Here is a 12,235-nt window from a genome sequence, read left to right as displayed (position 1 = left end):
ATATTATAAATATATATATATAAAAGCTAAAAAAGGGGTAAAAGTTTGGCCCGCATTATTTTTACATTTTTAAAATGTGTACCTCGAAGAAGAGTAGTTGAAGAACCCCTGATGTACAGTCAGACAAACTGTTGAAAAAAATGACCAGTATGTGACCCCATAAGACTTCTCTACAAGACTTAGTAGCTGAATTGCAGGACTGTTCCAGCATATGTTCAGGAGCGCAAGATTCAAGGATAAAAGCATACTAAGACCTCAATGATTTAAACACAGACTGGATGCAAAGAACAGGAGAAATAAATTGCGACAGTACGACACGACGGGTAACTCAACACCGACAGCTTTATGCACCATCAGGCCGGGGTAGAGACGAACTGCGTCTGTCTTCAAAGGCCCGGCAGGGTCTTCAGCCCAGCGCTTGAGGTTCACAAAAGGAAAAGAGCTGGTTTGGTCAGCCAGAGGTTGCACCAACACACCAGCAGATGTTCCTCTTCCGAGCAGCTGGGGCTTTGTTGAGAAATAGAAGAAAACCATGGTGTCAATACAATCGTGTACTGATGAAAACCATTCAGTAAGACCTCAGTGGAAACAGATAAACAAGATTGTGATTTCTTAAGCTATCTCAAGATTGTGATGTTTTTCCCATTGGTTGGTACATTTTGTAGCCATGATGTGATTAAATATAACAAACACTGCACTACACTACAGAAAAAGCAACATCATATTGAGCTTTAGGAAACATATCCCTGGTCCACATATGGTTCATTTTAAAAGATTCAACGTGGTTCACTCATAAACAGAATCCAGCTTCATTCATATTCCAGTTTATCTGGTTCAAGATTCTCAAACTCTGACATGAAGCAGCCGGCCTTTATAATGATTACACGTCCTGATTCAAGCCAATGAAACAAAGCAACCTTCCTTCAAACACTTATTTTCAGAATTAGCCGGTTTGATCTATGAAATCAAGGCCCAAATTCTTGCAATAGTTTTACTTTAACAAATAATGTGTTTTAAACAATTTTGCAGTTAGATGCCAGCTTATGTTTCCACATATTGCAATTTTGTTTGCGTTAAACCAGATACTTTGCATAAACAGACACGAGTACGCTTACTTGGATTAAGTTTTGAGTTTTGCAAGCTGGTTTCATGTCTCTATGCAGAAGGCAGGTAGATGTTTGTCATTTGATCAAAGCTGAACATTGACACCATTCATACAGACATAATAAAGTATGACTTTCTTTTCCATTGAGACTGTACATGCTGGAGGCTTGAGTTCTGCGAAGAGTCAAACTTCCTTTGCGTGACTTCTCTGGCTTTGCCATGCATAGTGTAACCAAACCCAGCATGAAAATGTTTATACTTTTAACCCTATTTGGAGTATCCAGAACCCAACCCCCTGAGCCAAGATTGGTGGATTTCATAATGTTTATAGTATATGTAAGACAACTAAATAGAGGTTAAAATGTAAAAATGTTAAATTCTTACAGGCATGTGTCACACTGATGATGGAAAATGTATAATGAAGAAATAAAGTGTGTTTGGAATGTTATAAGAAACTGCCACTAGGGGGCCAATGAGATTTATACGACAGGGCTTTTGAACTGGGGTCCAGGGACCCTCGTGGGTCCCCCAGAAAGTTCTAAGGGGTCCTTAGAAAATGTCAGAGAAAAAAGACAAAGCAAAAAATTGTAAATGTCTACTGTGTAACAAATAATTTGATTTTGGAAACAATATGCTGTTGTTTATAATATCACAATATTTATCTAACACAGTTTCTTTTTACAAATATTTAAACTCTAAAACAAATGCTGTAGTTATGGAGCTGGCATTAACTTATTGTAGATTTAAATTTATGTTTGTTCAAACTTAAATGAACATTATACATTAAAATAACACCGTCATGCAAAGCATTCTGCGAACCAGAAATCCTCCATCAACCCTTTCTGGGGTTTTTTTTCAGATTTTGGTTCTCAGAATGCTTTGCATGAGGCTGTTATTTTTTATTCTGTAAAGATAAAGACTTATTAATGTTTAATGTTCATTTAACTTTGAACAAAATGTTGCCAGTAAATAAAATAAATAAGCTACTGGCAAACAGCTGCTAGTACAGTAAATTTTCAGTATATGCAATAGCCTATGTACATTACCTTGTGGAAACTTACGTAGTTGGCTTGATATTTGTGAATGTTGCGTTTTTGCTATTTTTAAAATTGTTTTGTGATTCATATTTTTACAGATCAAATGCAGCTGAAAACCTATTAAATTCCTATTAAAAAGAAAAAGTAAAAGTAAAAGAAAGAAAGAAAGAAAGAAAGAAAGAAAGAAAGAAAGAAAGAAAGAAAGAAAGAAAGAAAGAAAGAAAGAAAGAAAGAAAGAAGCTTCCTAGATATTTGTGTTGTAATATATGGAGTTGAATGAAGTTTATTGTATGAATGAGTTGTGTCACGCGTACTGATCTCGCGCACATGACCCGAGGTGACGCGCAATAGGCGGGCGGGTGATTATCGGGTCACATGACGCGCGCAGTGCTACAGTGTAACATTACGGAAGCGCTTGAACTGCTCAAAACTGATTGTTGTGCTGTAATAATAACACAAGCGGACACAATGAAACTCTTCTGCTCTACAGGCGAACACATCAAAGAGTAAGTTGTTAGTTTACTGGATTGTTGCACATGGTTCACTCCTTAACTTGTTGCTTTTGTGTGAGTGAGTTGGGTCAGATAAGTAGTAGACATAAGTTTGTACAGATTTGTATTTCATCATGTCGAAATTAAAGCGATAAAATCTGTTTAGATTTTTTATCATGTCACTTTACGTAAAATTACGTGAAACTACTTTCTTTTTCACTTATGTCTATGCTTATACTTATTTTCTCTTACTATACGTCTCTTAGGTTTGTCCTAAAATGTATTTTCTGTCAAGCTGCTTTGCAGTAATCCAAAACTGTAGGAAGTGCTATATAAATACATTTGAAATAAATGTAAAAAAGGAATTTGCTTGGGACTTTACATGTTTGCATATTAAATATATTGACATATATTTAAATTTTTTATTGTAAATACTTATTCCAGGTTTGATCTTTAAAAGTGCCCTCTAAAAGTGATGCAAAACTGAAACATGCTTTTAAGGCTCAGGTCACTGCCCAAAACTGTAAACTGTTTTAAGCAGCATACGGGTGATTCTCACGAAAACTTGGTTTTAAAAATGTCAAGCATGAAAATGTAAAAATTGCTTAAATTTACTTTTTTTCCCACCAGACATTGAAAAACAAAGTCTGGAGTAAATGGGAACATTAATTTAAAAACTTTTACTTATCATTTAACACTTTTTGTAAGACAATTTAAAAAATTAGTCCTAAAAAATCTCATTACCGCAACAGTCAGAAAACATCAACACTGACATATTTTCAAAATGACATGACAAACCTGAAAGAACATAATTTGGAGATTCTGCACATGCATTTAAAATCAAAGTATTATGCTTCTATTAATTAAATTAACATTTAATAAGCATCTGTTGTGGTAATGATAATCAAAATGTCGTGTAAGCATTCTGACAAGACAATATTTCAAATTAACTATAAAAAATGATCTTACCTGGTAGCCATCTTGAAGTAACTGGTCCATGTGCTTGGTCACTCAAAATCAAACTTTATTAAAATTCTGTATGTGTGCTTAAACTGTTCTCAAAAAGTGTTGCGGAGGATGAGAACATCAGGCATGGACACATAATTTTCCTAATTTCTCTTTATTATTATTATACATGAATATTCAGTAAATATTTTCTGTCATCTAAAGTAGTCTAGCAAAACATCCATTTATTTTTTTTCTTAATATTTTTGTGTTAATTTGATTAAATTACAACATAACGCATGTTCAAACACAGCCGGACACATTGCGGTAATGAGAATTTCAGCAGAAAATGAGATAAAATTTACAATTATAAATTCTTATGTTGAAATCACACATTGTGCAAGGTAGAACACAGTATTGTGTTAATTCTGATGCTTTTTAATGGTACTATATTACACATTTTAAAGCTAAAATCATTAGTGCCGTGGTGTTTCAATGATTTCGTGAGAATCACCCATACACTGATATAACATTAAGCCTAATATTTACAGTAGATTTGGAAACCTCGTGGGTTTATTATACATGAATTATCCATAAACAGATTTTATGTTGCATGTTTAGATGAAATGAAGTGTTTATTGGTGGCCAATGAGAATGCAGAGGTTCTGTTCTACTGGACCGACTCCGAGTTCGAACAGCGTATTCAGGAACAATATGGAGTTTCCCATGAGGAAGGAGAACGGGTTAGAGTAATAATCCATATGCTTTTTGTATTAAAAAATACATTCTGAATATTTAGCATTGTTAATAAGGCTCATTTTTAAGTCATAAGAATCTTTTTTAAAGAGACCAAAATTTTGTCTGTAGACCAATTGCACTTTGGGTACCATTGCTTGTGTTAAGTATCTGGGCTTAAGTCATATGTTGATTTTATGAATGAGTTTGTATAATGTTGCAGATTCATTGTTAATTTTATGTGTTGCATGTGTTATCTCATCAGCCTGCATTTGAAGACAGCATTAACACCCTGTTTGCACCCATCATCATCTCCTGTAGCACAATGGTGGACAGACTCGGGGACGGCTACACATCCTTCACCACAGAAAACAATCATAAATATGTTCTGCATCAGGTAATGAACATATGATCAAACCCTGCACTGTCAGAAAAATACTCCCAAGCTGTTATTGGGGTGGTACCCTTCCCAAAAAGTACACCTTTGTACCTAAAGAGTTCATAGTAGTAACTGTGTGGCTCTGAAATCACCATGTGTCTGTCTGTCGTGCAGTTTGATGAATGTCTGTACATCGCTGTAAATGGAGATGGAGATGAAACTGAGGAGGATTTGAAGAGAAAGATCTATGTAATGAGGAAACACATAGAAATCATGTTTGGGATGGTCACGCTCAGCAGCGCCCTCTTGAGGAAAGCGTAAGAACTGCATGCTTGATTCAAGTAACTTGAATGCAATTGATTTAATAAAACCACTGAAACATGACATTATGAGTAGAGTTTTTCATATATTTGATAATTATTTGTCAGATTGCGCCCACAAGATACTGAGCAAAGAAAGCGTCTTTGGCAGAAACTACAAAGCCTTTTGGAAACATCCAGTCGCTTACGAGAGCAGGATCAAAGCTTTTTAGTAGAGGTGTGTGCAGTTTTTGCATAGCTGTAGCTGTCTAACTTTTTGATCACGGATGATAATTGTTGTGATTATGTTTAGGCCGTGGAGAGGTTGATCCACCCGACTCTGTGTGAACAGTGTATTGTGTTTTTGGAGCGTCATTTGGTGCAGCAGATTAACAGCAGTGTGGAGAGAGCTGGAGAGGAAGTCCTGCATGCTTTTATACTGGTGCACACCAAACTGCTGGCTTTCTATTCCAGGTGTTGAAAACAACATAAACACCATAAAACTAACGAAAATATTAACTGTGTGGGGGGTCTGCCTGGAAACCTTGACACGGGACCCATCCATAAGTAGTGACATTATGCATAAGCATTTTTAAGGGGTGTAAAATATTAATCTACTCCTGTCTGTTACTGCTGGAAATAAAAATCAATACATTTGACCATGAAAATGACAAAGAGTAATAAAAATTACATAATTATTTTTGTGCAATGTTCTGGAAACCTTTAAATGATGAGCTCTCATATTTTTGTGCAGTCGAAATGCCAGCACCCTGACCACCTCTGATCTTCTGGCTCTCATCATCTTGGTGCAAGATCTCTATCCCAGCAAAATGAACTTAGATGATTCATCTCATGAGGTCTGATGTCAACTTCAGTTTGCATTTACAATTTTTTATAGTGCTCCATCGTTTGCTTATATTGTGATGTGTTTAGGAGATGGAGAAGAGTTCAGTTGCAGATGTGTTCTACACACCAGAGTCCTCTCCTCCCGACAGGGAGTCAGGTGAGTCAACCCAGGGCACAAATAATGATGCTGATTATAATCTATACACCAGTGGAGCTCAGGGCCATCATTAAGGGTCTAAAAATCATAATGAAAATGTAGTATAATAAAAATATGAGAGTAAAAGGAGTGTTTTTGTGAATATTGTGTTTTGTTGTGCTTGGACAAAAGTATGTTATTGAAAGTAGCTTATAGCACAAAATTGCTTGTAAAGTTGGTTTTAAGAAATAGTCACATATTAATTTTAAGTGCAATGGGGAGTATAAGAAACCTTTGATGCAACGTAAGTAGATCTTAAAGGCACACCGCGGAACTTTTTGGCCACTTCACGCCTAGCGCCCCTAGAGGCCACAAGCGCCGCAGCACTGTCGCAAAGGAAAAGAACTGGCCAACCTTACAACTAAACTAAAAACTAAACATTTAAAACGCTAAACGATCAACATTTTGAGGCATCAGGGAGAAACGCAGTCATGTTACAACTTTCTGATGAGGAACTCGTGGCAGAAGCCATTTCTCAATCTGAAGGTTGCAGCCTCCGGATGTCGTATTTCTAAGCTGCATACGTCATCAAGACCGTCTTATTTCAGAATATTAACAATTATAAAGTTGACTGTTATACTTAGTTAATCGTAAATTGTTGCAGTATGCTTATAACTTGCGTATGTAATGCTCAGTTTACCTTAATAAACCAGGCTTGATGACGTATGCAGCCTGCATATTTGACCTCCGGAGGCTGCAGCCTTCCAATTGAGAAACGACCAAAGTATTTCCTTGCCTTTTTCAAAACAAATATTGTTGCATCGTCTCTCTCTCTCCCTCGCCACCAGGATTTTCCGCAATGGCGCTCGTATTTCCTCTCTTTTGTGTGAAAATTGTCGCTACAAATCCAAGTAAACCGATGTGTTTAGGTCTGCCGCTTTGTAATACGTCACGTGAGTGGCAGCGGAACGCAGCAAATGAGGAAGAGAGAAACGCTTGGATCTGATTGGTGAATGAATAGGGTTTGGTTTTACACTGTGTGAGTTTGAGCAAGTTTAACTGCTATAGCATCCTGGATTGTAATGTAAATACATAGACAGTAAAAGAAAGGTAAATACGTGAACACGTGAATGCAGCATCTGAACACAGGGAACTATATGCAAGATAATCGCCGTCCTTTATAAAGAAGATCACATTTATGTATGAATCAAGATTGTGAGTTTATATAAAAAATTGCCTTAAAGGGGAATCGAACCCGGGTTGCCCGTGTCTTAGGTCCTTGACACTAACGTGGTGCCACAGAGTCACATAATAAAAGTTGCTCTCTACACTCTTAAAGTAGCCTTCAGCAAAATTCACGTTAAAAAGAAAAATTGTGTTGAGGAAGTCACGTAAGCTGTAAAGCAGTCGAATTTTGTAGGGTTTTTTTTTTGCGCTCTGGTTACTACCAGAAACCCTAAGTTTTAAAGTATGAGTAAAAGCGATACAGACCCCGTCAGGCTATGGTAGACATGTCATTCAACCTATTTAAAGTCGATGTACTATCACAAGGGTCTTGAAAATTTATTATGAAGGTTGAAAAATTACATGGTGTCGCTTTAATGTAATGCTGTAATTTTTTGTTTATTTTCACAATTTAATTTATTGCATTGAAAGCATGCAACTTTATATATTTATATAAAATAATTTTATATCATAACTTTGACCTTAGAGTCAGAGCACATGAACGTGTGCCTCCGCGCCCCCTTAATGGGTACATTAAATCTAGATATAAACATTAAGAAATTGACTTTGAACCATCATCTTTGAACACAAGTAGGTCAAACTGAACATTGCTGTTGCGTTTTGAAAGTGTTGCTAGCGTTTGTGATGCCGTTTTTTGCACATTAATGGCACCAGCGCTGTTCAGTTGCTGGATTTTTATAATTCATTGGGTCCAGAATAAAACCTGTGATTAAAACACAGAAAATCTCACAGTGAAGTGAAGAACTGCTGATATTTTTGCTTATAAAACAAGATGCTTCATTGATTTAAAGGTTGCATGCTTAGATTCACTTGGCTTAAAAATCTGAGGGGGCACGCCTCTTGAATAGATCACCCCAAAAATGTAAACTTTGTCATTATTTACTTACCCTCATAGCATATGAACCACTAATGTCATTCATTTCTCTAAATGCAGAACTAAAATGCAGATTAAAAAAGTGTTGTTTGGGGGTTTTCTGGTTACTATGAGAGGGGCTTCTTAAGGACCCAAAAGTGTTAAATAACTTCTGAAGACATTTTACTTTTCTACTTTCTACTTTCTTTTTATGGATATCACTATTGTTCTAGTTGTTACACATTATTTTAAAGTAAACCTAAACAAATCCATCCTAAACAACACTTTTCAAAAATCTGAAGAACAAATAAAGACATTGGGGGTTCAAACAACATGAGGGTGAGTAAATAATTAAGGATGAACTTTCTGTTTAAAGTAATCATGACAGCTATGTGTCAGATCATGTTAGGACTGTGCCATTTAAAGACAACCCTTAGAAACCACAAATGTGAATTTTTCCATTGTGTTTCCATGCATAGCCCAATCAAGAGGGGAGAGTCCTCCTGTCTTCCAGTTTGTTGATCCTGATATTCAGGTAAGCCAATTGTGGACATTCCTTAAAGTTACACTTTTGCACCAAAAAAGTTCATATCGATACTTCAAAGGTATATACAGTATTGGTACCAAAGAGTGCATACCTTGAGGTACATATTGTATGTTTGTATCTAAATGGTACATATTAGGAATTTTTAAAGGGGTGCTGACAGCTTGGGACAATTTTTCGACTATTTATTTCTGACAGTGTGCATGCTGTTACATCTGTACTGTATGGTCATCTGAAAATGATTTGTGAAGGAACATCACCCACCTAAAATGTATATTAATAGAAAAGATGTTTATTGCGTTCTTAAATGATTTTAGATGGCAGAGGACAGCCTTAAAACTCTTGAAGTTCCCACTCCTGACCCTTCAGCTCCGTTCAGAGTTTTTCTGGAAACCACACTTAAGAACGAAGGCTTGTTTCCCATGATGCCTCACTCCATGTATTGTTTTCCTCTCTGGCCGGGAATCACACTAGTGCTCCTAACCAAGGTGACCGTTTTTCTAAATATTGTATTATTAGTATTCAAATCAACATTTCAACCAAAATGTTTGCTTTTATTCTAACTTACAGTATTGAACTCGATGGATTTAATTTTAACAGTGGTCTTTACTTCTGGACTTTATTGTATTAAAAACTGAATGTAATTTTTATTTTATTCAGTACATGGATGTGATGTAGCCATTCACTTACACTTTCCGCTGTATTTCTCCATATGCGTGAACAGATCCCGAACACTCACATAGCGATGAGTATTTACATCTATCTGGAAGCATTTGTGAAGCTGGAGAAGAGGTTATGTGAAGGTCATGGAGCCACCTTGCGGGGTCAGCCTTCGTTTCAGGAGCACCGGAGCAAACTGGACAGGTTCATCAAAACTTTAGCCAGCATGGACATTCAGGTCAGCGATGAGGGCACGCACACACATTTCTACTGAGTCCACTTAATAGTCAACTATTTTATGTGTGTCTTAAATGTAATGCTATGTGTATTACTTCAGACTGGCCAACTTCAAAATGTGTGGGCAGACTTTAAGAACAAAGCTTTTACTCGGTCTGGACCTGGATTCACAAGCGAGTGAGCGCTTTCTTTATATTAAGGAGAGGCGACTCCATTCACTTTGACCTTTCACTGTCCATCATCCAGCATGTTAACGTCTTTGTGCTCTGTGTCTTGTGTTGCAGATTGCTGCCCGCTTGTAGAAACATGAAGACTCAGTTGTGTGGCATATACAGACAGTGTTTTGCAGCCGAGTGCATGAGCGGTTCTCAGCGTTTGGCTCCACGTCTGCAAGAACGAGTCTTAAACATGGCCCAGTATGTATATGCATGGACGTTTCCACAGCATTTATTCTTCAGCATTTTCACGTTTGACCTTCTTTCTTTACCCGTTTCATTTCAGAGAGAAGTTGATGGACTTCAAGGATTTTTTGCTGGTGAAAAGCAAAAGAAACATCACAATGGTGTCATATCCTTTCTGTTATGCTTGTTCTGCATTTTGTTATTTAGATGAACTGTATTGCTATCCCTTTAGTCCTCAATTATGCTGCATAGTTTGGTTTGAACTTTGACTGTGTATTCACATACCTGGAAGAGTTTCCTGGTCTCATTCACTTCATCTATGTGGATCGTTCAGGTGGTCATATGATCGCACCCTCCTTAAATGTGACTGATCGCACCGTCTCTGAGCTTGGAAAGGGTCCATTAGCTCACTTCATAAAGAACAAGGTGTGTTATGTTCTCATTTAACCATCATTTGTAACCCTATCAGTCAATATTAAAGATGACCAAGTTATATTTTTACAGAATATTCTTTACATTATGTAGGAAGATAATTTTATGTAAAAAAAAAGTGAAGGCCAAAAATGCATGTACCTTGGTGTTCACAAACTGGGTCACATTTTTAAAAGGAACCCCAAGTTGTTTTTAAGCTTCAGTGTTTCAATATTATCCTGTATGCTGGCAGTATATTCCCTTCAGGGAAGTTGCACCACTATGTGGCCATGTTTGCAACACCTCCCGGCAGTTATTTCAGTCATGCAAGAATAAAGTCCTATCTATAACATATTACTCACAAACAATTAAACCTTACATCAACTGTACTGTAACTTTTGGTTCTTAAGCTCAAATAGTAGACACACCCCTTACTGCTGATTGGCTACAAGTGTGTTTTGGTAATCGGTCCGACTCCCTTTTCCAAAATCAAATCATGCACCCCGCCTTTAAGATAGTAAGAATTATTTTGAATAAATATATTAATACTTTTAAGCTATTTTATAGCACATACAATGTCTAATTGGTATATGTAGGCTACTTTTAAATATATATATAATGTAAGCCTCCCCAAATGTAAGCTTGCAAGTCTTATTCAGTTTATTTTTACCTTCCCAAATGTAAGCTTGCAAAAACTAACCTATTATCAGAAGTAGATTAACTGTTTTATATGGCTATATATATATATATATCATAAGTTACAGAGTTAACCAGTACTGCATTTTTTTGCAGGTTTGGGGTCTTGTCGGGACGGCTCGGCGGTATCTGCAGAAAGGTTACACCACTGTCACGTACAGAGATGGAGATTATTTCTGCTCTTATTTCCTGTGGTTTGAAAATGAATCGGTATTTTCATCTTTATCAGTACTGTAATAATGAAAATATTGAGAGCAATGTTTTCAGAATTAATCCGGTGAATTTGGTTTACAGGGTTATAAACTAGAAGTAATAGACATACCGAGCCTCCCAGATGATTCTGCCCCAATCGGCATGCTCGCCTGGGATTATTACAGGTAAAGTCGTCATAAAAACAACAGAATTAGTATACAACATAATAAATAATCATTAAAATGTTGCTTTTATTGTGAGATTTACAAATTATTAAAGCAATTATACTCCTCTTTAAGTTATTATGTTATATATGTATCAGAATAAAATTGTGTCACTGGGGCAGTACCCTTAGCATTTCTAAAAACAAATGCTGGGAAAAAGCCTAAAATGGACACAACCTGCTGTGTTAATTGTATATTAAAATGGTTGACTTTATTCAAATTGCTAGAATATCAGCTTTCAACAGATATGTGTGCTTTTTGTTTTTGAGGTGTTGTATGTCATTAAGTTTACTGTCAAAGAATGCAACATTCTGCCCACAGTACATTGGAACTTTAAGGGGTTAATAAAGTGGTAATATGTACCATTTAGGTCAGATATGTATACACTATACTACAATATGTACCTCTGAGGTACTATAATGAACTCTTTAGGTGCAAATGTGTACTTTTTTAAAAGGGTAGCGCCCCCAGTGACAGCTTTTTTAACAGTTTACTTCTTATCTACTTTATCTTTTGTATGATCTGTTTTAATTTAAGTTGCATGTCCTGATCATTATTGTGTGATGACAATTTATTATCAATTGCTCTTTCATGTCTGCTCTGCCCTGTATGACGTTACAGGAAACTGCTGCGATATTACAGCAGAAGTCATCCGAGCGAGGTGGTGAAGTGTTATGAACTACTGACTGTTCATCTTGGTGTAATTCCCACTGAATATATTCTGCAGCACTGTAGTCAATTGGCCCGTAAGCTGTGGGAACCCACACGTATTCCTCTACTGTGAAGAGCACTCGTGGGTC

General features: G+C 36.6%; 1 protein-coding gene across 1 annotated transcript; it reads left to right on the top strand.

The window, feature by feature from the left end:
• Positions 1 to 2,489: 2,489 nt before the first annotated feature.
• On the top strand, positions 2,490 to 12,228 carry hps1 (HPS1 biogenesis of lysosomal organelles complex 3 subunit 1). The gene is made up of 18 exons (XM_073873591.1): positions 2,490 to 2,647; positions 4,199 to 4,320; positions 4,578 to 4,709; positions 4,866 to 5,008; positions 5,120 to 5,228; positions 5,304 to 5,464; positions 5,745 to 5,847; positions 5,924 to 5,993; positions 8,550 to 8,605; positions 8,932 to 9,102; positions 9,339 to 9,512; positions 9,612 to 9,688; positions 9,796 to 9,927; positions 10,013 to 10,081; positions 10,197 to 10,338; positions 11,116 to 11,229; positions 11,314 to 11,396; positions 12,057 to 12,228. The coding sequence occupies exons 2-18, from the start codon at positions 4,204 to 4,206 to the stop codon at positions 12,217 to 12,219; spliced, it is 2,016 nt and encodes a 671-aa protein (XP_073729692.1). The 5' UTR covers positions 2,490 to 2,647; positions 4,199 to 4,203; the 3' UTR covers positions 12,220 to 12,228.
• The last annotated feature ends 7 nt before the right edge of the window (positions 12,229 to 12,235 follow it).

Source organism: Misgurnus anguillicaudatus, chromosome 11 (assembly GCF_027580225.2).
Source record: "Misgurnus anguillicaudatus chromosome 11, ASM2758022v2, whole genome shotgun sequence".
Taxonomy (NCBI): Eukaryota; Metazoa; Chordata; class Actinopteri; order Cypriniformes; family Cobitidae; genus Misgurnus; species Misgurnus anguillicaudatus.
This window is presented reverse-complemented; position numbering and strand designations above follow the sequence as displayed.